The sequence below is a fragment of the Musca autumnalis genome, unplaced genomic scaffold (genome assembly GCF_047663935.1).
Source record: "Musca autumnalis isolate F117 unplaced genomic scaffold, ASM4766393v1 scaffold_2, whole genome shotgun sequence".
Taxonomy (NCBI): domain Eukaryota; kingdom Metazoa; phylum Arthropoda; class Insecta; order Diptera; family Muscidae; genus Musca; species Musca autumnalis.
In genome coordinates, this window is record NW_027411755.1 from 146,193,650 (window position 1) to 146,221,231 (window position 27,582).

At 37.9% G+C, this 27,582-nt stretch overlaps 1 protein-coding gene across 1 annotated transcript; it reads right to left on the reverse strand.

Annotated features, from left to right (window-relative positions):
• On the reverse strand, nt 1–27,564 carry LOC141392409 (uncharacterized). The gene is made up of 7 exons (XM_073965354.1): nt 27,366–27,564; nt 27,179–27,300; nt 26,972–27,121; nt 26,700–26,912; nt 26,278–26,628; nt 26,065–26,224; nt 1–143 (listed from the first exon to the last, which is right to left on the reverse strand). The coding sequence occupies exons 1-7, from the start codon at nt 27,562–27,564 to the stop codon at nt 1–3; spliced, it is 1,338 nt and encodes a 445-aa protein (XP_073821455.1).
• Between the last annotated feature and the right edge of the window lie 18 nt (nt 27,565–27,582).

Below are 27,582 nucleotides of genomic sequence, written 5' to 3' on the forward strand. Positions count from 1 at the left end.
TCATGAGGAGGCTAAGGTCTTACCGGTGCAACAGGATGTTGTCAATGCAGTATACGCTTGGTTGTTATCACCGTGAGCATCCCTTTCACGATTTAATGGGCAGGCTTCCCCAACCCAGGCACGTCTAGAGAAATCTTCATGACCTAGAGAGAGAAATTTTCAAAGGTATAAAAGAGAACCTCTAGACCCACGAGCCTATTAGGCAAGTTTGGATAGCACTCACACTAAGACGGGGACCACCCCTCAACCATCGCAGCAGAATAACTCCTGCTGCAGTTAAAACACTGCATCTTTTTCAACTACCCTGCCAGTAGATTTGTGCTTACATCCTATCGAAACAGCCACATTCTTAGAACTGAGCCCAGAGTCAGATTAAACAGGAAAACGATATGTTTGTATATCAAATACTGTAACAACAACAACATTAGCATCGAACCTAAGCTAAACTTTCCAAATGCTACAAAAGGATTAGCAACAATTTTCACAAATGATAAAAAATGTAACAGATTTGTAGCAATATGTTGGAGCTCCTTCTATCTGTTTTAATTAAAAACAGAACAACATTTCCAAAATTCCTAAATTTTGTATGGATTTCCATATCATTTTAAGATTCCTTAAACAATCAGCCAGCCTGCCTTTCTTAAAGACATCCTGTGAACTAATGTAAATTATGCGTTGTTGTTTTTGTTCTGCCCTACCACAAACTCATGCTTGTTTATCACCCTTGCTCCGTAAAGCCCTGAATTCAATCTGCCCATGCTTACTTATTAACACTGTCGTTCGGTCGGTCGGCCGCCCATAGCACATTTCCAAAGTAACAGAGTCAACAAACATGTCCCAAAATCATCCTCAAGAAACCAAAACAAAAAAACAACCATGAAAAACCAACAAATTGTTGTAAACACATTTATATCCTTGTGGTTTTCAAGGATGCCAAAACGGAAGATGGAAATTGTCTTAGGCATGCAATGTGGTCTATAAGCAAAACAAAAACACAATACCAAGAAAACAACAACACCTACAATGTTTGTTGTTATTTGCTAAAAGGAGCATATCTCCATATTTCTCCATTGGGTTTGGAAAGTGAGTGTGGGTTCGAGTGTGTGATTGGGCGTAATGCAATAAGCACATACATACATTGTAGGAAGGAAGTAAGTCAAGTAAATCATGGTTTTCTAGTTAGGATCTTCACGTTGTGACCATAAAAAAAGTTTAATTAAAAACTTCCCGACTTGTCTTGTTCCGTAAAAAAAAACACGAACAAACATTATTTGTTTTTATTGTTTTATGACCGAACAATTTATTTTTGCCATAGAACATTTTGTAACATATTGAACGGCAATGTTGACAAAAAAAAGACGTTAATCATAAAAGAGGCTGGTTGCTTGGAAAAGTTTATTTTACAGGTTTACAATGAATCGAAAGCCATCACAAGGGTAGAACACACAAAAAGTCATCGTTGGTTTTCTTAGGGACGTTTTAAGGGTTTTATATGATCAGTTATTGGTCAACCTCATTAGGGTAAATAAACATCATTAATTGGTAAATAAACATTGCCCTTTATAGTCCAGTCAAAATAGGCATTGAAATAGCAAAAATTCACTTACTTACTTAGTTGGCCCATTACACAACATTTGTTCCATAGACCGAACTAAGAAAATATCTCCATTCCTCTCTGTTTTTCGCTTGACTTTTTGGAATACCGCGCCTTTCCATTTCTTCATCCACTTGTATGCTCCATCGAAGCTTAGGCCTACCGATTCTGCGTGCACCGCCATGTGGCATGTATTCATACGCCTTTTTAGCGGGTTCATCATCGCTCATTCTCATGATATGGCCTAGCCAACGCAATCGTTGCATCTCGATACATTTAACTATATTCATGTCTTTGTATAGCTTATATAGCTCGTGGTTCATACGACGTCGATATTCACCGTCAACGCAAATCGGCCCGTAGATCTTTCGAAGAATTTTCCTCTCAAACACACCAAGCACTGCCTTATCTGCTTGCGCAAGTACCCAAGCTTCGGAGCCATACATTAGCACGGGTAGTATCAGCGTTTTGTATAGTGTTATTTTTGTTTGACGAGATGTGGCTTTGTTTTTAAATTGCTTACTTAGACCATAGTAGCATCTGTTGGCCAATACAATTCTTCTTCTTATTTAACAACTGATGTTGTTTGTTGTGTTTATGGCAGTCCCGAGGTAGACGAAGTCTTTAACTACCTCAAAATTATAGGTACCAACTTCCACAGTTGGTCCGAGCTCTATGGGCGCTTTGCGCGTCGACACCATCAATTTGGTCTTTTCGCCGTTTACCGCCAGACCCACTTTCGCAGATTCTGCTTCGACCTTCCTAAAGGTATCAGTTACTTCCTTTACTGATAGTCCCATGATGTCTATGTCATCAGCATAGGCAAGTAACATGTGGCTATTGGTGTAAATTGTGCCATTTCTTTTGACATTTGCATCTCGTATTACCTTTTCCAGCAAAATGTTGAATAGGTCACACGAAAGGCTGTCTCCTTGTCTGAAACCTCTTTTGGTACCAAACTCTTCGGAGAGGTTCTTTCCTATTTTAACTGAGGACCTCGTGTCAGTTAAAGTCATTTTACAAAGCCGGATGAGCTTTGCGGGAATACCAAATTCAGACATGGCTTGGAATACCTTTGAGCGCAGCGGACTGTCGAAGGCTGCTTTATAATCGACAAAAAGGTGGTAGGTGTCGATCTGCATCTCTTGGGTCTTCTCCAGGATTTGCCGCAGGGTAAATATCTGGTCAATGGTGGACTTGCCAGGTCTAAAGCCGCATTGGTATGGTCCAATAATCTCGTTGACCATTGGCTTTAGTCGTTCGCACAATATCCCTGACACGATCTTGTAGGCAATAGGGAGTAGACTTATGCCCCTATAGTTAGAGCATACAGTCTTATCTCCCTTCCTGTGGACGGGGCACAGGATACTCAGGTTCCAATCGTTGGGTACTCGTTCTTCCTGCCAGATGGTGCTAACTAGCTGATGAATACACCTTATCAGCGTGTTGCCTCCGGTTTTGAACAGCTCGGCTGGTAAGCCATCGGCCCCTGCTGCCTTATTATTCTTCAGCCGATTTATTGCTGTCTTTACCTCATCTTGGCTGGGCGGTATACATTCAATACCATCTTCTGGGATTGGGACTGTGGTATCTTCGTCGTCTTCGCTGCTATTGGATACCAACAGATTCGAAAAATGTTCTTTCCATATCCTGAGTACACTATCTGTATCTATTACCAGATTACCTTGCTGGTCTCTACAGGAGGATGTGGCTCTGCCAAAGCCATCTGTTTGATGTTTCACTCTTTGGTAGAATTTTCGGACTTCATTCTGGCTCCTGTACATCTCGATTTTTTCACACTCCCGCTTTTCCATTTCTCTCTTTTTCTTGCGGAAAAGACGTTTTTCTTCTCTCCTTTTCTCCCGATATCTCTCTCGTGCGCTACGCGTTGCTACTGATTGTAAAGTAGCTCTATATGCCGCATTTTTCTCTTCGGTAGCAGCACGACACTCCTGGTCATACCATGAATTCCTTTGTGGAGGTCTCTGGAATCCAAGTATGGATTTTGCGGCTGTTTGCATGGAGTGGGCAATATTTTGCCATTGTGTTGTTATGTTATCGGGACAAGGAGTGCTCGCGTTAAGCAATTGGGCTAGTTGAGTGGAATATGATATGGCTATCTGTTGTGTTTGCAGCCTATCGATGCCCAACTTCCGCGTTGTGTCTGTTCGTGCTTTATTTGCAACGTTTAGACGGGTACGTACCTTTGCTGCAACAAGATAGTGGTCCGAATCAATGTTTGCGCCTCGGAACGATCGTACATCCAACACGCTGGATGAATGTCTTCCATCTATCACAACATGATCAATTTGATTACTTGTTCTTTGATCTGGAGACAGCCAGGTGCCCTTATGAATATCGAGATGATTAAATCTGGTATTGCTAACTACCATGTTTTTTGCAGCTGCAAAGTCTATCAGCCTCATACCATTGTCAGATGTTTCACTGTGGAGGCTGAATTTCCCGACTGTTGGGCCAAAGATATTCTCCTTTCCAATTTTGGCATTAAAATCGCCTAGAATGATTTTAATGTCATGGGCAGGGCAACGGTCATATGTTTCTTCTAAGCGCTCGTAAAATATATCTTTGGTCTGTTCGTTCTTTTCTTCAGTGGGAGCATGAGCGCAAATAAAGCTGATGTTGAAGAATTTCACTGGGGTGAAGCTGGATACCAGATGTTTTAGTCTCCGACTAACTACGAATCCGCAACCAAACTCATGCTTTACGTCATGGCAGCTATAATATAGTGCGTCACCTTTAGGTGTTGTTGTGACGCCTTTCCCAATCCATCGTATTTCCTGTATGGCAGTAATATCGGCCTTGTACTTTTCAAGTACGTCTGCCAATGCGAAGACTGCACCTTCTCTATAAAGAGTGCGAACATTCCAGGTGCAGATTCGCAGATCATGGTCCTTAAAACGTTTGCGGGGTTCGTCTACTTTAGAGGGGTTTGTTTTTCTTTTCTTTCGTTTTTTCATAGTAGGCTGTTTTTTCTAGGGGAGGGTTACTAACCCGACGCCCAAACCCAAGTTTTTAACGTTCTTATGGGTGAACGCGCGGCACATGTTAGCAAAAATTCACACAAAGCTGAATTTTGGTGAAGAGCTGGGGTTTGCCATTAGAAGCAATGTCCTAAAAGTCCCCATCAATCCCACGTGTGCAAAAACAGTTATTCGAGATCAAAGGTTAACATTTAGGGATTATTTAGGTTTTTATCGGTTCTAAAGAACGCATCATTTATAAGCACTTATAAGGGAAATACGCACATATTTAGATGAAACGGCTAAAATAACCGGAGTAACCGGATCTATCTTCCAAAAAATATATGTTTCCTTGAAGTGCGAAATTATACCTATATTTAAAAAAAATCCAACAAAATCGGACCACGATTAGTAGAGTTATTCCATGTTAGAGTCATTTTATGCAAAAATAGCCCATTTAACCCACATGTGTAATAGAAAGCCCCACGGGAACGACCCCAACGAAAACTATCCGATTTTTTTTTTTTTTTTTTTTTTTTTTTTTTTTTTGAATTTTTGTCAAAATTTAGGGTTTGTTGCGTTGATTACGGAAATAGAGTTGTGTCGTTCATGAACGAACCGGTTCAAAGGAACGATTCCGTGAAAAGAACGAACGGATCCGTATCCAGCTCATTCTTTTATATCGTTCATTTGGATCCCCGATGGACGAGTCATTGCTGCTTACAAAACCACCACCATTAGCTTTGCATACACACAAGTACACAAGCAAGCAAAAAAAAACAAATGCATTAGTTTTGCAGTCAAACTCGAAACAAACGCTGCGTTAGCGCAAGCAGCACAAATTTCCACACAAAACAAACAATGATTCAGAGAGCTACTGTCGCTCAGTAACAGCACATCTCAGTCATAGCTTTTTTTTGTATCATTCGTTGATCTGGTTCTTTCATATCAAATCCAGAAACAAAACCACCCCCATTAGCACACAATGTGTCATTCGTGAACGAACATTTTCAAAAGAACGATTCGGTGAAAAGAACGACGAAGTCATATGCAGCAGAGAACGAACGACTTCAAAGAAAATAACACAGTCAAATGTATTGTTGAACGAAAAAGAGCCAACGAACGGACTTAACGACCCGGATCTTTTTGGTGAACGGAATGAAAAAGATCGATCCACTCGCTTTTCCATTTCTCTCTTTTTCTTTAGAAAAAATACGTTTTTGTTTGAAAATTTTGCCTATTAGGCGAAGATAATTTTTTATTAATTTTTAATTAATTTCCCGTTAGAGACGAGCTTACTGACCAAGATGCTTTTTGAAAAACGAAAGCCGACGATACGAACCCACACAACCACCACTGTGTGACATGACATGTTTCGTCTTTGGTTTAGGAAAGCTCCTCAGACACATCGATTGTGGGGCGGCTTCGCTATCATCTAACACATGGAAAAAAATTTTTGTCTCGGCGTGTTAGTGTTCAGAACCAAACTCATAACTTTCAAAGGCTACGCTAAGCGTTTGTCATCAAAGCCATACAAAGATTTGAACAAAAAAATTCAACTTTGTAAAAAACAAATTGCATTTGAAAGAGGAAAAAATTTAGATGATAGCGAAGCCGCCCCACAATCGATGTGTCTGAGGAGCCTTCCTAAACCAAAGACGAAACATGTCATGTCACACAGTGGTGGTTGTGTGGGTTCGTATCGTCGGCTTTCGTTTTTCAAAAAACATCTTGTCCAGTAAGCTCGTCTCTAACGAGAAATTAACCCTTTGAACCCCGAATTTTTTTCCGTAGAGATAAAAATATATTTCATATTTATTATGATTAGTAGTCGCAAAAATAAGTTCTTTATGCAAAAATATCGTATCAATTCCTTGCGGTTCGGGAGGTACCAAATGTTGCCTGTGGGCAACATCGGGCCATTGTGGTTATAAAAATGAACAAGGTTTGTTTCTTAAGTCTTTGTATTATAGTTACATTTTTTATTATTCATGATGTGGAAAAGCATAAACTGGTGAGTTTGTTTAATTCTATAGGAAAATTGGTCTATATTTATCATATATAGTTCACAAATTAGCCAATTTTGACGTATATGGTGGTGTTCATATAACTTGAAATGCTCCTATTGACATGTTTCAGAGTGAAGCGTTTGAAAAGTATTTTCTTTTTTGTAAGCAGACTCTAATCCTGATAATATTGGCCTTCACCCAATACATAAAAAATATCATCATCGATATTCGAACAGATATTCGCTTGATATCTTACAAATTCCTAATATGTAATATGTATATTCACTAAAAAATGTGTCAATCTTCGAATAATATTATAAATACAACATTTTTCACAAGTCCGAATGTCTCAGTGACCCTTTGTATTTCATTAAATACCACTAACCAGCATTTTCGACTTCCACTAATGTAACCACTTTATTACCACAATGGCCCAATGTTGCCCACAGGCAACTTCCAAATTTTAAAAATTTATAACTACTGATTGGAACTGTAAATTGTATGTTTGTTTTTTTATTTTGTTAGATCAACATCTCAACAAGATTTCTCAAAAAATGTTAGCTGCAATTATTCAATTCGCTTTACATTTAACGGCATTTTATAAAATCACAAAAATATTTCATGTCCAAATTTGTACTCAAATACTTATACTTATACAACCATAACTTCGCCAGCTAATTATTTAAAAATATTTTCAATTTTTTATTCTTCTTAAATCAACATATCGACACCCACTTAGTATATATAAATATCTCAAATGGTGTGGGAAATACGCATACACAAACATGCAAAATTGCCCACAGGCAACATCGGGCCACAAAGGGTTAATTAAAAATTAATAACAAATTACCTTTGCCTAATAGGCAAAATTTTCAAATAAAAATCAGCTTGAGCCAGGCTGGGGTTCGAACCCACGGCCTTGAAAAACACATGGAAAAAAGTGTTGTCATGGTGTGTTAGTGTTCAGAACCAAACTCATAACTTTCAAAGGCTACTCTAAGCGTTTGTCATGAAAGCCATACAAAGATTTGAACAAAAAATTCAACTTTGTAAAAAACAAATTGCATTTGAAAGAGCCAAAAAGTTAGATGATAGTGAAGCCTCCCGATGTGTCTAAGGAGCCTTCCTAAACCAAAGGCGAAACATGTCATGTCAAACAGTGGTGGTTGTGTGGGTTCGTATCGTATTCAAAAAGCTTCTTGGTCAGTAAGCTCGTCTCTAACGAGAAATTAATTAAAAATACTTTTTTTCTCTCTTCTTTTCTCCCGATACCTCTCTCGTGTGCATGATACTGATTTTAGAGTAGCCCTACTACATTCCTGGTCGTACCATGGGTTCCTTAGTGGAAGTCTCTGGTATTCAAATATGGATTTCCCGGCTGTTTGTATGGAGCGGGCAATATGTTGCCGCTGTGCTGGTAAGTTATCGGGAAGATGAGGGCTTTAATTAAGAAGTTGGGCCAATTGAGTGGAATATGCTGTGGCTATCTGTTGTGATTGCAGCATATCAATGTCCAACTTTCGTATTTTTTATGTTCGTACTTTATTTGTGCTCCGAGTCTAAGTTTGCTTGCTCCTCGGAACGAACACACTCGATGAATGTCTTCCACCTATCACAACTTGATCAATTTGATTTCTGGTTTTCTGGTCTGGAGACAGTCAGGTGCCCTTATAAATATCGGGATGCTTAAACCGGTACTGCTAACTACCATGTTTTTTGGCGCTGCAAATTCTATCAGCCTCATACCATTATCAGATGTTTCACTATGGATACTGAATTTCCTGACTGTTGGGTCAAAGATATGCTCCTTTCTGTTTTTGGCATTAAAATCGGCTAGAATACTTTTAATGTCATGGGCAGGGCAACGGACATATGTTTCTTCTAAGCGCTCGTAAAATATATCTTTGGTCTGTTCGTCCTTGTCTTCAGCGGGAGCATGAGCGCAAATAAAGCTGATGTTGAAGAATTTTGCTTTTAATCGAATTGCAGCGAGATTTTCATTCACTGGGGTGAAGCTTTAGACCAGATGTTTTACCCTCCTACTAACTACAAATCCGCAACCAAACTCTTGCTTTTTGTCATGGCTGCTATAATACAGTGCGTCACCTTTAGGTGTTGTTGTAACACCTTTCTCAATCCATCGTATTTTCTGTATGGCAGTTATATCGGCCTTGCACTTCCCAAGTACATCTGCCAATGCGTAAACAGCATCTTTTCTCTAAAGAGCCCGGATATTCCAGGTGCAGATTCGCAGATAATGGTCCTTAAAACGTTGGAGGCCGTCAACTTTAGGGGGATTTTTTTTACTTTTCTTTAGTTTTTTTTTTTTCATAGTAGGCGGCTTTTTTGTAGGAGAGGGTTACTAACCCGACACCCAACCCATGTTTTTAACGTTCTTATGGGTGAACGCGCGGCACATGTTACCTCACTACCTTTAACGGATTTTAAAGGCAGCTCCCCAGGTGAAACCACGGTGAGGTCAGTGTCCACTTGAGTTAAGAGAGAGACCAAGATAAGTCCTGGGCTTTGCCATGTTAAGGCCGGTCAGAACAGTTGTTTGGTATCTTTCATCCCCTACATTTGGGTGACATGTGTATTAATTCATATTTTCATTAACATTTATTCCAAATACTCTTGAAGCCACTAACTTTATCGTATTCCAATTTAATCATAGATGTTGAGTGCGGGCGAAACTCTTTGCTGTCCCTTATCAATGAAGAACACACGTCCATTTAAAATACTATTTGTTTGCGGATATTTTATATAATATGTATTTTTTTAACAAAACAAAGCTCTTAAATTGTTTATTTTAATTCCGAATAAAACAATTGTTTAAGTATGTAAATACATATCATGACGAATGTCCGAAATGTCCGCACCCGCCAATTCAAATCATCACATGCTGATGTCAAATTAAGTGTTAAATTAAATGCCATTGTTAAAATGTTCAACAATACCCTGCAATTTATTTCATTCAACTTTTGCACGAAAACCATAGTCGATTGATTTAATAATCTAGAAAAACACATAAGGGTGTGGCACATTCTGAACTTCGTGGCATATTTCAAATACATGAAATCGGCCGAAAATATATATGGGAGCTCTATTCAAATCTGAACTGACTTTCGTAAAAAGCAATAGCGTTTTATACCCCCAACGTAGACTTAATACCAAATTTTAGCCACTTTGATGGGGTATTGAGTCCACAACTTGCAAAATACCGAAAGTCGGTAGGTACTGTTCTATTAGGGCTATTTGAAGGCGTGGGCCTATACCGACCAATTTCAGATATAAAGTTTTTTACCCCCAACGTAGACTAAATACCAAATTTCATCTATTTCGGTGGGATATTGAGACCATAACTTTCAAAATACAGAACATTGGAAGGTACCGTCCTGCCGGGGGTATACCGACAAATTTCGGGTGGAATATTTATTACCCCCCCAACGAAGACTAAATACCAAATTTAATTCATTTCGATGGAATATTGAGGCCACAACCTTAAAAAACGGAAACTCAGTGAGTACCGTTATATCAAAACATCTGCGCCATGACCGAAGAAAAATATGATACGACATATATTCCCATTGCAGATATATTCTACGACCACCTAGAGAGAGCATATGACCGCTGCTCTGCAATGACATTAAGATTGTTCTAGGAGATTTTAATGCGGAAGTTGAGAGAGAAAAATAACTTTGGTCCCGTGGTGGTCAAGTTCACTCTTCTGAAAATGGAGTGGGGCTGATCGATTTTGCAGCGCCATTCACAAGGTCACGTGAATATCACCATGGAATGGAGAAACGAGAAACCAGATAGATCATATTATGATAGACGGAAGACACTCCTCCAGTGGAAGACACTTCTCCGTAGCTCCTTCCGTCTGTTGAAATTAAGATACAGCTCGCAATTTTTAGATAGAGCTTAATATGTTGATATAGAATTTTCTATTATTCCTGGGATGTTTGGTAATGCAAATGGGCTATATATCGGTACCTCCCGACTTTCAGTATTTTGAGGGTTGTGGTCTTAATATCCCATCGAAATGGCTGAAATTTGATATTTACTCTTCATTGGAGGTATAACATTTTCCACCTGCAATTTGTCGTTATAGGTCCACTTCCACATAAAGCCCACATAGAAAGGTAACTCCCGATTTTCAATATTTTGAAGATTTTGGCTTCAATATGCCACCGAAATGGCTGAAATGTGGTTTTTAGTATCCGTTATGGTTACAAAACTTTCCACCTGGAATTTGTCGGTAAAGGTCCACGTCTTAATATAGCCCCCATAAAACGATACCTCCCGATTTTCGGTATTAAGAAGGTTGTGGTCTCAATATGCCACCAAAGTTACCGCCATTCCCACTTATTTTTCTTGATTTGGGCTTCAAGAACAAACGTTCTTTTAATAGGTAAATAGAGTAGAGCAGCTTAAAATTAACGACATTGATCCTCGATTTTATCGATTAACCCTTATAAAACATTAAGCCTCGATGCAATTTAATTTTGTGTTTCGATATCCATATGTACATATACATATATGTATGTATTTACACACACAAGTACACCCTCAGACTTTTTGTATTGAAATACTCATCCGCATCAGAATTGATGAATAAAAAAAATTGTAAAATATTTTTTTTCATACAAAACTCCAACATATGCAATAAAACTTTTTAATTTTCTGTATTTATTTGTATTTGTCCACTCGAAATACAAACACAAGTGTATTCTGATATAGATACCTATTAACTAACAAATAAAACTAGAATCGAATGAGAAATGCACTCCAACCCACTTATGATATGCCCCCTTCGAAATAAGTTACTAAGCTTACAATGAATGACATTCACATGAAGCAGCATTTGTTGGTATAAATAGTTTGGTAAGTTACAGGGAAGAAGTTGTCATGTGATGGAATTATGGCGCCCAATGTAAGGGCAACAACTTCGAAAATAAACACCAATCCGGGAACAATAATTTTGTAGAAGAAATAAACGAATGTTGTACATTTTCGAATATGAATTTCAGAAAGAAAATCTCTACCAAAACCAACTATTTATTTTTTGGTTCCAATTGGAATATCGCGTTTTCACCTTGTGTTCCACTTGGTTACTCTATCGAAGCCTTGGATCTACTGTATTTATACGCTTTTTAGTGGGTTCACCATAGCAAAATTTCATGTCATGGCCTAGCCGACGTAGTCGTTGTAATTAGTTTCGATTAAATATGCTGATGCCGTTTATAGCCGATACACCTCGTGGTTCATGCTACGTCGATATTCACAGTCAATGCAGAGTGGTCCATAGATCTTTAAAATAATGTTTCTCTCAACACACACGAAGCACTGCCTTTTTTGCTTGAACTTACTTAGTCCAAACTAACATCTGTTGGCCAATACTATTCTTCTTCTTATTTCACAACTCATTGTTGTTTGTTGTGTTTATGACAGTGCCGAGGTAGACGAAGTATTTAACAAACAAACCCGAAACATCACTACTGCTGCGTTCAGCGCCCGCCACCTCAATGTACAAATGTTTGTATTTTTGTAGTTCTTCATATCCGGGAATGCCGGCTACGGACGTACCCCAAAAGCAACCACACGCGCAGCACTTAACACTGGTCGTTGTGACTTCAATCTCTAAGTCAAAAGAAATTCATAGTGACGGCGGAGCAGGGAACCAAGCTCAGCATTAACTACAGATTTCAGCGTTGTGATACTTATAACGAATTGAGAAAGGATCGCACAATTAATGGAGGCGGTTGCTCCAGTCTGTTCAATACACACCTACCTCGTTTGAGTCTGGGTTAATGACCAGTACATGGAATGTATGGGGGTATCAGTCAGGTCTGGAACTGCCCCGGTAGAGTTGCTTAATGTATACATCCCGCCAGTCAATAGCTGTACTCCAAGTTATAGGCACTGCATTGCATTGCCTGGTATATGACGGTAGCTGAACAGATTTATGGCACTACGTGGTCCACGGTCAACAAGAACGCCCTTACCAGAATTAATGGAAACCTGGTTTCATAAATGACGTCATCGGGACACCCGTCGTCTCTCTTTGGTCAGACCATCTCCCTATAATTGTATCCATCAGCAGACCGCCCGACTTCATCACCTCTGCATGCATCACTTTTTTTATTATGGGCAAACGAATTAGCCTAGTTTCAGAGATTTCACCAATCACCGCTTCAGTGAATGCCCAACCCTTATGATGTTGAGGCAGCAGAAAGTATATTACGGGACATCATCACAACTGCAGCCGCTCGCTATATATGCCCAAAGTGAGACCAAATTTCCCATCAGAGACGGCGGGTATAGCAAATTAGCTTGTTCAATTTCGTCCAGTCAACCCTGGTGACCCTAGAGCTAGGGAGCTGACATTGGAAGTTAGGTCGGTTGTTGAGCACAATCCAAACAAGTGGCTAGAATTAGTGATATATGGGTAACGGTTAAGTCACTTTCGAATTCTGGAAAGAATGAACTTCAGTCGCAGTAATTGATCGAGATAATCTTCGTCAAACCAACCCTGGTGTCCCCAGAGTTAGGGAGCTGACACTGGAAGTTAATAGGAGAGAACAAGCTAAATAAGTGGCTAGATCATCTAAGGATATTGGATCCAGGATTAATAAATTATGGGTAACGATTAAGACATTCTCGAACACCTGGCAAGAAGGAAGATGGGAACTCAGTCACGTTTGAAGATGTTACTCTGGCTGGGGCTGTATTGACATCCAAAGCGTTAGGCCCCTACGGTATCTCCATGGTAATGCTAAAACGGCTTCACTTAGTTCGCGCATGCCACAACTATCTGCAACAAGCTGAGGTGTAGGAAAAAGTTCCTGAAGTCCCTAGCCGCCAGCACTCAAGGTGCAGATAAAGAAACCTTGTTGACCACGTATAACACGATGGATCGTTCTGCGGTAAGTTATGCGGCGCCATTGTGGTTCTTCAAAGCGATGAAACAATATAGAAACCTGGCAGAACGCCGCCCTGAGAACTGCACCAGGGGTAAGAAACAATGAAACTTGCAGTACTTACTCAGATGTTACCGTGAGAGGGATGAATCACCGAATGAGGAGTGCTATCTACCATTCGGTAAGTTATCCCTCCATCATCTATCCAGGTCTGTCAGTTGGGATCTAGAGAGAGGGTCCAACGGTATAAGAGAAAAATACTCTTTGGAGCTACAAAACCTTCTTACAGAAATTTGTTGGTATACATACGTCCACGATTTGATATAGCCCCCATATAGCGGCACCTCCCCATTTTCCATATTTAGAACATTTAATGTGATTAAGTGACTGAAATTTGGTACATAATTATCTTTGGGACCAACAAACTTCCCTCCAGAAATTTGTCATATGTCCACGTTTTGATATACCCACCATATAACGATACCTTCCGATTTTCGGTTTTTTGAAGGTTTATCCATATTTCTCAACGAAATGGGCTATACAAATCTTTCTCCCAGAAATATATCAGTGTAGGTCCATGTTATAATATATCCCCCTAAAATGTTACCTTCCGATTTTCGGTATTTTGAAGGTGGAGGCCTCAATATCCCACCGAAAGCCTGAAATTTGGTATCGTCGGCGACATAAACCTTTCCACCTGAATTTTTTCGGTACAGGCCACCCACGCCTTCATATAGCCCCCATAAAACTGTACCTCCCGATTTTTGGTATTTTGAAGGTGGATACCTGAGTATCCCACCGAAATAAATGAAATGTGGTATTTAGTATACGTTGGGTACATAAAACTTTCCACCTAAAATTTGTCGGTATAGGTCTACGTCTTCGGTATTTTGAAGCCTGTGACTTCAATATCCCACCGAAATGGATGAAATTTGGTATTTAGTCCTTGGGGACGTGGGTGATGTAGAGGATGAAAGATAACAAGGAACGGTCCTGACCGGCTTTAACATGGCAAAGCCCAGGATTTATCTTGTTCCCTCTTTCATCTCAAGTGGACACTGACCTCACCGTGGTGTCACCTGGGGAGCTGCCTTTAACACCCGTTAAAGGTAGCGAGCTAACATGTGCCGCGCGTCCACTCATAAGAACGCTAAAAACGTTAGTTTGGGCGTCGGGTTAGTAACCCTCCCCTAGAAAAAGCAGCCTACTATGAAAAAACGAAAGAAAAGGAAAATAAACCCCTCTAAAGTTGACGAACCCTGTAAACGTTTTAAGGACCATGATCTACGAATCTGCACCTGGAATGTTCGCACACTTTATAGAGGAGATGCAGTTTATACATTGGCAGATGTACTTGAAAAGTACAAGACCGACATTACTGCCATACAGGAAATACCATGGATTGGGAAAGTCACAACAACAACTAAAGGTGACGCACTGTATTATAGCTGTCATGACACAAAGCATGAGTTTGTTTGCGGACTTGTAGTTGGTCGGAGGTTAAAACATCTGGTCTCAAGCTTCACCCCAGTGAATGAAAGACTCGCTACAATACGATTAAAAGCAAAATTCTTCAACATCAGCTTTATTTGCGCTCATGCTTCCACTGAAGACAAGGACGAACAGACCAAAGATATATTTTACGAGCACTTTGAAGCAACTTATGACCGTTGCCCCGCCCATGACATTAAAAATATTCTAGGCGATTTTAATGCCAAAATTGGAAAGGAGAATATCTTTGGCCCAAAGGAGAATATCTTTTGTCCACAGTGAAACATCTGACAACGGTAGTTCGCAGCATCAGATTTAAGCATCTCAACATTCATAACGTCACCTGGCTGTATCCGGATCAGAAAACAAGAAATCACATTTATCACGTTGTGATAGATGGGAGACATTCATCGAGCGTGTTGGATGTACGTTCGTTCCGAGGAGCAAACATAGACTCGGACGGACCACCACCTTGTTGTAGCAAAGGTACGTACCCAGTTAAACGTAGCGAATAAAATACGAAACGACACAACACGATAACATATCAGGACAATGGCAAAGTTTTGCCCACTCCATGCAAACAGCCGCAAAATCCATACTTGGATACCAGAGACCTCCACCAAGGAACCCACGGTATGACCAGGAGTGCCGTGCTGCTACCGAAGAGAAAAATGCGGCATATAGGGCTACTCTACAATCAGTAGCAACGCGTAGCGCACGAGAGAGGTATCCGGAGAAAAGGAGAAAGGAGAAACACGTTTTCCGCAGAAAAAAGAGAAAAATGGAAAGACGGGAGTGTGGAAAAATCGAGATGTACAGGACCCAGAATAAAGTCCGAAAGTTCTACCAAAGAGTGAAATATTAAACTGATGGCTTTGGTACAGGCACATCCTCCAGTAGGATATGGAAAGAACATTTATCCAAACTGTTGGAATCCGATAGTAGCGAAGACGGCGAAGATACCAAAGATCCAATCCCAGAAGATGGTATTGAATGTATACCGCCCAGACAAGGTGTATTCATCAGCTAGTTAGCACCATCTGGCAGGAAGAACGAGTACCCGACGATTGGAACCTGAGCATCCTGTACCCTGTCCCCAGAAAGGAGATAAGACTGTATGCTCTAAATATAGGGGCATAAGTCTTCTCCCTATTGCCTATAAGATAGTGTCAGGGATAATGTGCGAACGACTAAAGCCTATGGTCAATGAAATAATTGGGCCATACCAATGCGGCTTTAGACCTGGCAAATCCACCATTGATCAGATATTTACCCTGCGGCAAATCCTGAAGAAGTCCCAAGAGATGCAGATCGACACTTACCACCTTTTTGTTCAAAGGTATTCCAAGCCATGTCTGAATTTGGTATCCTGCAAAGTTCATCCAGCTTTGTAGAATGACATTAACTGATACTCGATCGTCAGTTAAAATAGGAGGTTTCAGACAAGGTTATGGCCTCTCGTGTGATCTTTTCAACATTCTGCTGGAAATGGTTACACGAGATGCGAAAGTGAAAAGAAGTGCACAATATATACAAACAGCCATATGTTACTTGCTTATGCTGAAGTAACTGATACCTTTGAAAGACGAAAGAGAATCTGCTAAAGTGGGTCTGGCAGTAAACCAAGTTGATGGTATCGACGCGTAATACGACCACAAACCTAGCACCAACTGAGAATGTTGGTACCAACAATTTTGAGGTATTAAAAGACTTCGTGTAGCTCGGCACCGTCATGAGCACAACAAACAACATCAGTTGTGAAATAAGAACAAGTAAAAAAGCATTAAGTTCGGCCGGGCCGAACTTTTCATACCCTCCACCATAAAATATTCATTCCTGTCCCCAACTTTAAGTGAGTACGTTAAAATGTCAGATAATGTACATAAAATGCTTCATTCGGGAGGCCCTTTTTTATGGTGCCTATATCTAACTGTTGACAATTTTTGGTGGGCTAGAAATTGGGAGGTACTGTTATATAGGGGTTATAATAAAACATGGGCCTAGGTTGACAGTTTTTGATGGGAGCCTTTAATGTCAAATAACTCCTAATTCGGTTAAAAAATTTAGCTAGAATCCTCAAAATATCGAAAATCGGTACATAACGTGGGAACTTCAAATGTCATTAACAGCTAGTTCGGAGGTATCTGGGCTATACGAAAATATGAACTTAAATGAACAATTTTTGTTGCAGAATTTTTGTTGACTTTTAAATTTCCAATTACAGAAAGTTCGTCCAAAAAATAAAGCTAAGGTACGGAAAGTCGGGAGGTTTGTTTTGGGGCTATACAAAAACATGGACCTACGTTCGGTTAAACATTTTAAGTAAAATCCTCAAAGTACCGAAAATAGGGAAGTATCGTTATATTGGGGCTATGTTGAAAATTGTTGATGCAGATGTGTGGTGACCACTACAACCTTCAAATGCCAAATTACAGTTAGTTCTGTTAAAAATTGTAGCTAAAATTGCCAAATTACTGAAAATTGGGAGGTACCGTTGCATGGGAGCTATATCCGAACATGGACCTATGTTGACAATTTTTGATGGAGAGGTGTTGTGACCACTAAGAACTTCAAATGTCAAATTACTGCTTGTTCGGTTTAATATTGTAGCTAAAATCATCAAATTACTGAAAATCGGGAGGTACCGTTATATGGGGGCTTTCTTGACAATTTTTGGTGGAGAGGTGTGGTGACCACTAAGAATTTCAAATGTCAAATGTTCAAATTACAGATAATTCGGTTAAAACTTGTTGGTAAAATTCTCAAAATACCTGAAATCGGGCGGTAACGTTATATGGGGGCTATTCCAAAACATGGACCTATGTCCACTAGTTATATAAGTTTATTGACATTTAAGAACCCTAAATGTCAATTGATAGCTAAATCGGTCTGAAAATGTAGATAAAAACGTCAAAATGCCGTAAATCGGGGGTACCGTTATATGGGGGCTATACCAATACTTGGACCTAGGTCCACAAATTTTGTTATATAAGTTTAGTTACACTTAAGAACCCTAAATGTCAAATTATAGCCATATCGGTCTGAAAATGTAGCTAAAAACGTCAAAATACCGTAAATCGAGGGGTACCGTTATATGGGGGCTATACCAAAACGTGGACCTATGTCCACAAGTTTTGTCACATAAGTTTATTGACATTTAAGAACTTCAAATGTCAAATTATAGCTATATCGGTCTGAAAATGTAGCTAAACCCGTCAAAATACCGTAAATCGGGGGGTACCGTTATATGGAGGCTATACCAATACGTGGACCTATGTCCACAACTTTTGTTATATAAGTTTATTGACTTTTAAGAACCCTAAATGTCAAATTATAGCTAAATTGGTCTGAAAATGTAGCTAAACCCGTCAAAATACCGTAAATCGGGGGGTACCGTTATATGGGGCTATACCAATACGTGGACCTATGTCCACAACTTTTGTTATATAAGTTTATTGACTTTTAAGAACCCCAAATGTCACATTATAGCTACATCGGTCTGAAAATGTAGCTAAAAACGTCAAAATACCGCAAATCGGGGGGTACCGTTATATGGGGGCTATACCAAAACGTGGACGTATGTCCACAACTTCTAATTTATAAGTTTATTAACACTTAAGAACCCTAAATGTCAAATTATAGCTACATCGGTCTGATAATGTAGCTAAAAACGTCAAAATACCGTATATCGGGGGGTACCGTTATATGGGGGCTATACCAAAACGTGGACCTATGTCTACAACTTTTGTTATATAAGTTTATTGATACTTAAGAACCCTAAATTTCAAATTATAGCTAAATCGGTCTAAAATGTAGCTAAAAACTTCAAAATACCGTAAATCGGGGGGTACCGTTATATGGGGGCTATACCAAAACGTGGACCGATATAGCCCATCATCGAACTTGACCTGCCTGCAAACAAAAGACGCATTTTCCCAAAATTTCAGCGTCCTATCTCTATTTTTGTGGATGCTAGAGTGATTACCACAGACGGACGGACGGACGGACGTGCTCAGATCGACTTAGAATTTTACCCTGATCAAGAATATATATACTTTATAGGGTCGCAAATGAGTATTTCAATGCGTTACAAACGGAAAAACAAACTTAATATACCCTCCATACTATGGTGGAGGGTATAATAAGAAAAGTGTTGGCCAATAGGTGCTACTTTGGGTTAAGTAAGCAATGTAAGAATAAAACCACATCTCGTCAAACAAAAGTAACACTTTACAAAACACTGATACTACCCGTGCTGATGTATTGTTCCGAAGCCTGGGTACTTGCGCAAGCAGACGAGGCAGTGCTTGGTGTGTTTGAGAGAAAACTTCTTCGAAATTCGTCAATCTGCGTTGACAGGAATATCGACGTCGTATGAACCACGAGCTGTATCTGCTATACAGCGACATCAGGATAGATAAACGTATTAAGATTCAACGATTGCGTTGGCTAGGCCATATCATAAGAATGAGCGATGATGAACCCGCTAAAAAGGCGTATAAATACGTGCCACATGGCGGTGTACGCAGAATTGCCTGGCCCAAGAAGCAAACACAGAGAATCTGTAATGGGCCAGGTAAATAGTCTTTGGGGACGTACAACTTTCCACCTAAAATTTGTCAATGTACGTCTACATACAGTGCCGTTCAACCGATTTTCCGTATTTTGGAGGTTGTGACCTAAAATCCACACAGAAATGGCAGAAATTTGGTATTTAGTCATCGTTGGGGATATAAAACTTTCCACCTGAAATTGTTCGGTATGGGTCCACCCAAGACTTCATATTAACAACATAAAACTGTACCTGCCGATTTTCAGTATTTTGAAGATTGTGGCCTCAATATCCTACCGAAGTGGCTGAAATTTGGTACTTAGTCTTCGTTGTGGCTAAACAAGTTTCGCCCAGAAGTATATCGATATAGCCCCAAGTTTTATATAGACCCCATATAACGATACCTCCCAATTTTCAGTGTTTAGAACGGTTTAGCCGGATTATTTTATCGAAATAATTTAAATTTCGTATTTAATCTTCTTTGGGGCTATAAACAACTTTCCCCAGAAATATATCAGTATAGGTACCATAACGGTACCACCGGATTTTCGATATTTTAAATGTTTAAGGCATATTATCTTACCGAAATGGCTTAAATTTGGCATTAAGTTTTATTTGGGGCTATTAAAAACTCCCCCCTAGAAATATATCAGTTTAGGTCCACGTTCTGATATATCCCCCATATAACGGTACCTCCCTATTTTCGATATTTTGAACGTTTAAGCAACTTTATCTTTTGAAAAAGGGACCAAGCAAATTTTCCCCCAGTACAGGTTTTGATATAGCCCCCACATAAGGGTACGCTCCGATTTTCGGTATTTAGTAGATTCTAGCCGGATTATCTTACCGAAATTGTTGGAATTTCGTATTTAGTCTTTTTTTGGGCTAAAAAAAAACTTTCTTCCAAAATTTCTCCTTATAGGTCCACCTTTTGATATAGTCCCCATATAATAGTATCACCCGATTTTCGGTATTTTGAAGTGTTTATCCACATTGAAGTGTTTATCACATATACCGGAATTTTTGAATTTGGTATTAAATATTCCAAATATGAGTATAAAATATGCGTATTATAATAAGGCCCCATTTCATTTTCTTCGACGACTGGCTCAATTCTAATACTCACATGACAATGTGAAATTGTTGCACTCGAACGAATCACAAACTTTTTGATTTTAACAATTAAGTATAAAGTACACATGCACACAAAAATTGCAAGTGAAGCACAAACAAATCAAAAATTGCTAAAGTAAAATCAAATAATACCAATTTCTCTTTCCTTCCATCTTTCTACTGCACCCACACAAAGCGGTAAGAGTAACATTGTAATTCGACTATGTATGAACATTTCCAAATTTTTGTGTAAGACATACATACAAAAAGAAGGTATTGTAGCAGTATGTAGTTTACAAAATTTGCATACACTCCAACACATGCTTTCCTTCATACATACATACACTTGTATACGTACACACCATTGTTATTAAAAAGTTAACTTAACAAGCTTTCTGGTAGTTGGTACAATAGCAATGTGTTTTTGTCCATTGGAGATTGGGAAGGATGCATGCAAATTCAATGGACTTAAACTGCCGATATAGTTGTGGATATATAAATAGCACTTAAGAATGTGGTTTTCAGCGGCCAACGAATCTATAATAGTGATTTTTCAAATGTCGTTGGGGGTTTCAATCATGAATGTATTAGAATATACTCTTGATGTCAGTAGGAGATCACATGCGGAACAAGTAAATGTTAAGATCAGCAACGAAGGCTAAATACCAAATTTCAGCCATTTCGGTGGGATATTGAGGCCACGGCCTTCAACATATAAAAAATCGGGAGGGACCTTCTATAAGGGCCTACACCCAGAGAAAAAATGACAACATCCGTGTATGAAATGACCACATCCGTGTATGATAGTGTATCAACCACGTTTGGTGTCAAAATGAGCACGCCGTTGTCATTTTGACACCGAGATTTTGGCAACGGTTTCAACAATAGACGTGCACGAAACACATACGTGGTCATTTCGAGCACGCACCGTTGTCAGATTGTCAACGCTTCGTTGTCAGCATAGCTGCCAGATTTGACGATTTATCGTCATTTTGACGATTTTTTGGTCAAAAATTGATAAATGACGATTTGACGATTTTTACCCAAAAAATGACGATTTTTGGATATTTTGTTAATACAGTCATAAAAAATGTTGTAAGATATGAATTTGTAAAAACTGATCAAATATTCTTAGCTGATTTTTAAAATTATTTGTTAAAGAATAATCACATACATATTTTTTAGTGTACATGCAAAGGAATTTTTAACTAGAACCAAACTGAATTCAATGGAAACAAGCAAAATATATAATTGCACTGCTACAGAACCTGCAAAAATTTCCTATTTTTTGGTAAATTTTTAAAGGACCAAAAATTCGAAATTTCAACACTAACAGATTCTGTTCTGTACTGGGCAATTAACTGCGTTAACTTTTATATTGAGCTTTGTGCAGAAATTTTGAAAGTTTAATAGATTTGATTTTGAAAACAATTTTATGGATGTTTCCACATCCTTAACGAATTTCCACATTATGTGAACAAGAAGGATTCAGCAACAAGCAACAATTAGATTCAGATTTTCGTAAAGTAAAGCCTTTGGATATTGAGGAAATGTTTGAAAATAATGAAACGGATTTATTTCGCAAATGAAAAATTTGATTTGAAACGTGTCGATTGTGGAGTAAATATTCAAAAAAAAAAAAAAAAAAAAACCAAATATGTATGTATTTAAATTCTCTTCATAAGGATTCAATGTAGAGTATACTTAACAACACAAATTGTTTGACACATTGATTAAACACTACATGTTAAGAACGTTGACTAAAATATTTATTTAAAAAATCGTTTAATTAATTATAATTTAATACTGATTTGAAGTAAAACTTGTTTACTAACATGAATATTCATTTTATGTTTATTTTAATTAAACATCGTCTGCTCCGTCGGAAAAGGTCGTAAGTCCCTCTCAATAAATTTTTCAGGAGGAAGAAAAAACATTTCAGCGCTTTCTGTATTAAAGATTTTATTATGGTGGTAAAGGCAGTATTCTCGTTAATTTATTCCGCTTCAATACCTGTACATTGTTTGATAAAGTTCCGACGCGTTTGGGAGATAATTGGATGTCTTTGGACTTACGACCTTTTCCTTGTACAGTTTTGTATGTTGGTAGGGACTTACGATCTTTTTCTACAATTTACGGACGTTTTTAAAATAAAATATTTTACTTTACAAAACAATGTGGAAAGGGTATTACAAGTTTGTTTTGTCCAATATTCGTGTAACATCGCGAAATTTTCGTCGTAGACCCCCTCCCCCTGCCATTTTTTCATATCTTGACGAGATAAAGCGATCTAGCTATGTGTGTCCGTCCATCCATTAACAATTGTAATAAAACTCCAGGCCTTAATTTTGGACCCATCGTCACGAAATTTTGTGGAGAGGTTGGGTTCCGACCAGAAGTGACCCCATTAGATGTTGGTTATAATCGAAAGGTGTGAAATGGACCAAACACACACAAACAATTTTTACCCAACTTTGTAGCTGTCCTGTAAATCGCAGTAATATTCCGATCGGAGCGAAATTTTAAAAATTATTTGAGTTTAAGACAAAGAATAAGCTTGCAATTTAACATGGTGATGAGATAATTATTAGCGGGTTTAATGGACCAAAACTTTTGGGTGAAATCTTATATATAAAAGACAATGTGTGTATGTTTGTATGTTCCGCATAGACTCAAAAACGGCTTAACCGATTTTTTTTGAAAATTTCAGAGAATATACAAGGAACAACCGGGGTGAAAATAGGGTCTACATTTTTGGAATTTCGGTGGGGGCGGGGACAAGCCCTATTTTTAAAAAACGCTTTTTGCTAAAGTTTTGAAAATATCGGTCAGAAAATTAATTTGCGAGGCAACGGTTGTTGAATCTCCGACCCTAAGTACTTATTCCATGTAATTTTCAGATTATGCACAGGGAGGTCCCTTGGTGGAAGTAGGCTATATATTTTGTTGAATTTCGGAGGAGCGGGTTACACCTGTGCCCTATTTTTTAAATGCGCTATATACATTTATAAAACTTACGAACGATTCCGTTTTCCCAATCCTGGCTACATATTTTAGCAATAAGACCCGACCACCCCCACTTTCTTAAATATGCTACAAATCAATGGAAATACCAGATGTTATGCGTAAAGAAGCTTTGGTCTTATTGGAAAGCAAGGGTTTAGATTAGAAGGCAACATATCGATAGCTATAGTTTCATCAGGTATATAAGATACATTTTAAGAAGGTGAACACAGTCGGCATGTCTCAAGTCATCAGTTATTTGGCGGTATGTTAAAATTATATATCAACACCAACCTCCACCATAAGATGGAGGGTATAATTAAATTTGTCATTCAGTTTGTAACATATCGATATATTCAGCGGAGACCCTATAAATTATATATATTCCTGATCAGAGTAAAATTCTAAGTCGGTATAACCATGACCGTCTGTCCGTCTTTTGAAATTACGGTACCTCCCGATTTCCGGTATTTTGAAGGTATGGCCTCAATATTCCTCAGAAATGGCTGAAATTTGGTATTTATTCTTCGTTTGGGGTTTTTTGTTTTTGTCTGCAAACCATGTAGAATCTTCAGCATGTAATGTCTTCCTGGGCTTAGGAAGTATATCATCAGAGCTTTCAGAATCACCGTGAAAACCATAGGAAGCTAGACCCATGACACCATCCTCTAATTCCATTCCAAATTCATACTGTTCTTTGTTAGCAAAACTATTATGTCTTCAATCAATTATTATTTTAGAATCATTTAATAATATAAACATTGCACTTAATTGCACTCAATTCAGAACACAAACTAATCTCGTTACGTGAATAAATGTCCCTAGAGAAACCACATATTACCAGTTAATAAAGTTAAGTCAGATATACGACAGTAAAACAGTAAAAATCTTGGTTTTTTACAATTTTTTCAATATATGAGGTATTTGAACACATACAGCATCTCAATTTGTATCAATGAAAAGGCCAGATGTCCATCTTTCATAATCAGTTCGCTTATAGGGGAAAATATATTTCAAATGTAGATTTTCGTTGCAATATAGAAATTATCACATTTTTGTTCAAAAGTTTGGTCCAAAGGCTCCGCCAAATATCATCCGATTATCATCCAAAGGTGTAGGCTAGTTCTTTACATTGTACCCCAACCATGGATGACGTTAAACATTATATCTGAACTACATTAACTGTAGAATTCTTTTAAAGTATACATTTTCCTGTGGACTTACGACCTTTTCGTACTCAAATTTGTACGTTTTGTGGACTTACGACCTTTTCCGACAAGGGCAAAACATATAGAAAAACGCGACATACTACCATTTTCTTTGTATCATACGACGTGTTTGACTTGTACTATCATCCTGTAACAAAAACGCGATTTCCAAAAAAAGTGGACTTATGACCTTTTCCGACGGAGCAGACGATATATTTAAATATAACTAAATGTCCCCATTTTAATTTTTGACGATTTTTTTGACGATTTTGTAAAATAGATTTGACGATTTTAATTTTAAAAATCGTCATTTTGACGATTTTCCATAAAAATAATCTGGCAGCCCTGGTTGTCAGTTCATCAACGCTTCGTTGTCATATTGTCAACGCTCCGTTGTCATATTGTCAACGCCCCGTTGTCAGATTGAAACCAATGGTGGTCATTTTTTTTATATCCGTTCCTTTCCCATTTTATACCCTTAGTAAAAGAAATGAAATTTTTTGAAAAGTGTTTTATTAAACGAAAACAATTACATAAATTCAATATAAATTCATATTTGATTTGACAAAACAATTCGAATTACATATATTCAATGTATAGAAACAAATTAAATTAGCTTAACTCTGAAATAAACTTTTCCATTATTCATAGGATATAAGTGAAATGGGTAAGTAATAAAATCTAAAATTGGTATTAGAAAAGTTGTATCCTCATTCAAAGAACCAACTTCATACGATTGTAAATGATAATTAAAGTTCTTAACTTTTACTTGGTTACATAAAATGTAAACATTTTCATTTGCAATTATTAAATGTTTAATTTTGAAAAGTTCAATTGCGTCATTATTTGTTGCTAAATAATATTTTTTTTTTTTATACCTAGTTCCCTTAAAAAAATGTCATCAGACACTTTGCAATTGTTGTAATTTAAAACTGGCTTACTTTTTTTGTAACAATATTCCTCTTTTGCCAAATCTGTGATGGTATGCGTATTAATGGTAACATTTGGTTCTAAGTTATCTTCGTGTTTTAATAAAAAATTGGAAAATTTCAATCCAGACTTAATAGATAATGAATGACAGGGATTTACTCTTGATGTAGTATTTCCTAAATAGGCTTTTGCCTCCTTGTGTTTAGCTTCGAATCTCATGCTCCAGAGATATTTAAGGGGCCACAGGAATTAAAATTTACCTATGCTGCTTGCCGTCAAAACATTTGCGAAGAGTTGTTTGCAATGTTCGTTATGAACATTTTTCCCATAATAGTTGTAAACTTTTTTCTTAAATTGGTCCCATTTAGAAAGTAGAAGATTGCCTTTCTGCGGATACATAATATCGAAATCAATGTTGACCTAAAACGAAACATTAGTATCCATATACAAATAAATAGCTTATGGCTACTTACCAATTCTGAAGCTCTTGCATCGGACAACTTCGGCCATTCTAGAAGAAATGCATGGCTACTTAAACTTTTTATATCTCTTTGCCGTATATTAAAAGATCTTTTCCATTTTTCGCATATCGATCCCCAATCATTACATTCTCTTAGTAAGGAAGCTTTCATTGAATTTTCCACTGATTCATCAACTTCGGGAACATCATTGTTGCATAAATTAGAAGACGTGTGAGCTGCTGCTTTGCTTGTGCTAGGCTCTGAATCCAAAAGCTTTATTTTTTTGGACTTCTTGTTTCTATACTTGGCGTAAAGTTTTCCGCTTGCGTTATTCTTTCCTTTTCTTGAAATGTAATAATAATCCTAAAAATAAATACATTTTATAAGTTAAGAAACTACATAATCAGATACCTTATTTATATTGTTAATCTTACCCTCATTTCGTTTTCAAGAGGAAAAACGGAACAAATTTCGTCCAATATGCGCATATAGTCTTGAGCGCAAAGAGTGACATTGTTTGTTAAAATATCTTCAATAATTATATTAAGTATATCATCTCTTTGCTCGTCACTTAATTTCTTATTAGCACTACTACATTCAAGCGCTAGTTTCCCCTTCGAGGTATGTGTTAACAATTCCTTTAGATCCTATATTAAATAAAAAAACTACATTAACTATGCTTACACAAATATTACTCTTACTTTACCTCTGACAGAATTCCTTTGGCTTTTGAGCCGTACGAAACTGTAGTGTGGGGAGTACCGGGAGTACCAGGAGTACTTGCAGGTGTCTCGTTGCGTTTCCACCATTCGCCTATTTTAGATGGAACTGACATAGTTTCGTCATCAATCCCGAGCTATTGTTATGACAATATTAATACTGAGTTCAACACTGTAATACAAATAATACGTACCTCTCGTTTTTTCCAAGCAAAGAGCTTTTCTCTGAATTCAACACGCAGTCCCAATGGTGGCACTGCTTCCTTTAAATCTTCTTTTTTCAAGTACTGCAAACTGCGAAATGTTACATCTGATGCTAAAAGAACAAAAAAGAAAATTCTTTGTTAATTACACTAATTAACTTCATTTTTATTTACTTACCTTTTAACTGTTCAAAAAGCGACTCCATATTTATTCCTTTTAAGAACTCCCTTAACATATAATCGTCCTCATTGTATTCCGCATCTTGACTGCTGCAATGGCTTGTATCGCGAACCACAACAATATTTCCATCGATTTCTAGCAACTCACCAATGATATTTTGAGGATCTTGCGAATTAATCTCTTGAATATTATTCATTTTCAATAAATTTTTTTG

Excerpts from the sequence above, each read along its gene's own strand:
- LOC141392409 (XM_073965354.1), bottom strand. The coding sequence starts at position 27,564 with ATGAATAATATTCAAGAGATTAATTCGCAAGATCCTCAAAATATCATT. Across the intron at positions 27,301-27,365 it reads GCTTTTTGAACAGTTAAAAG|CATCAGATGTAACATTTCGC; the intron begins GTAAGTAAATAA and ends TTGTTCTTTTAG. Across the intron at positions 26,629-26,699 it reads CTCTTGAAAACGAAATGAGG|GATTATTATTACATTTCAAG; the intron begins GTAAGATTAACA and ends ATTTATTTTTAG.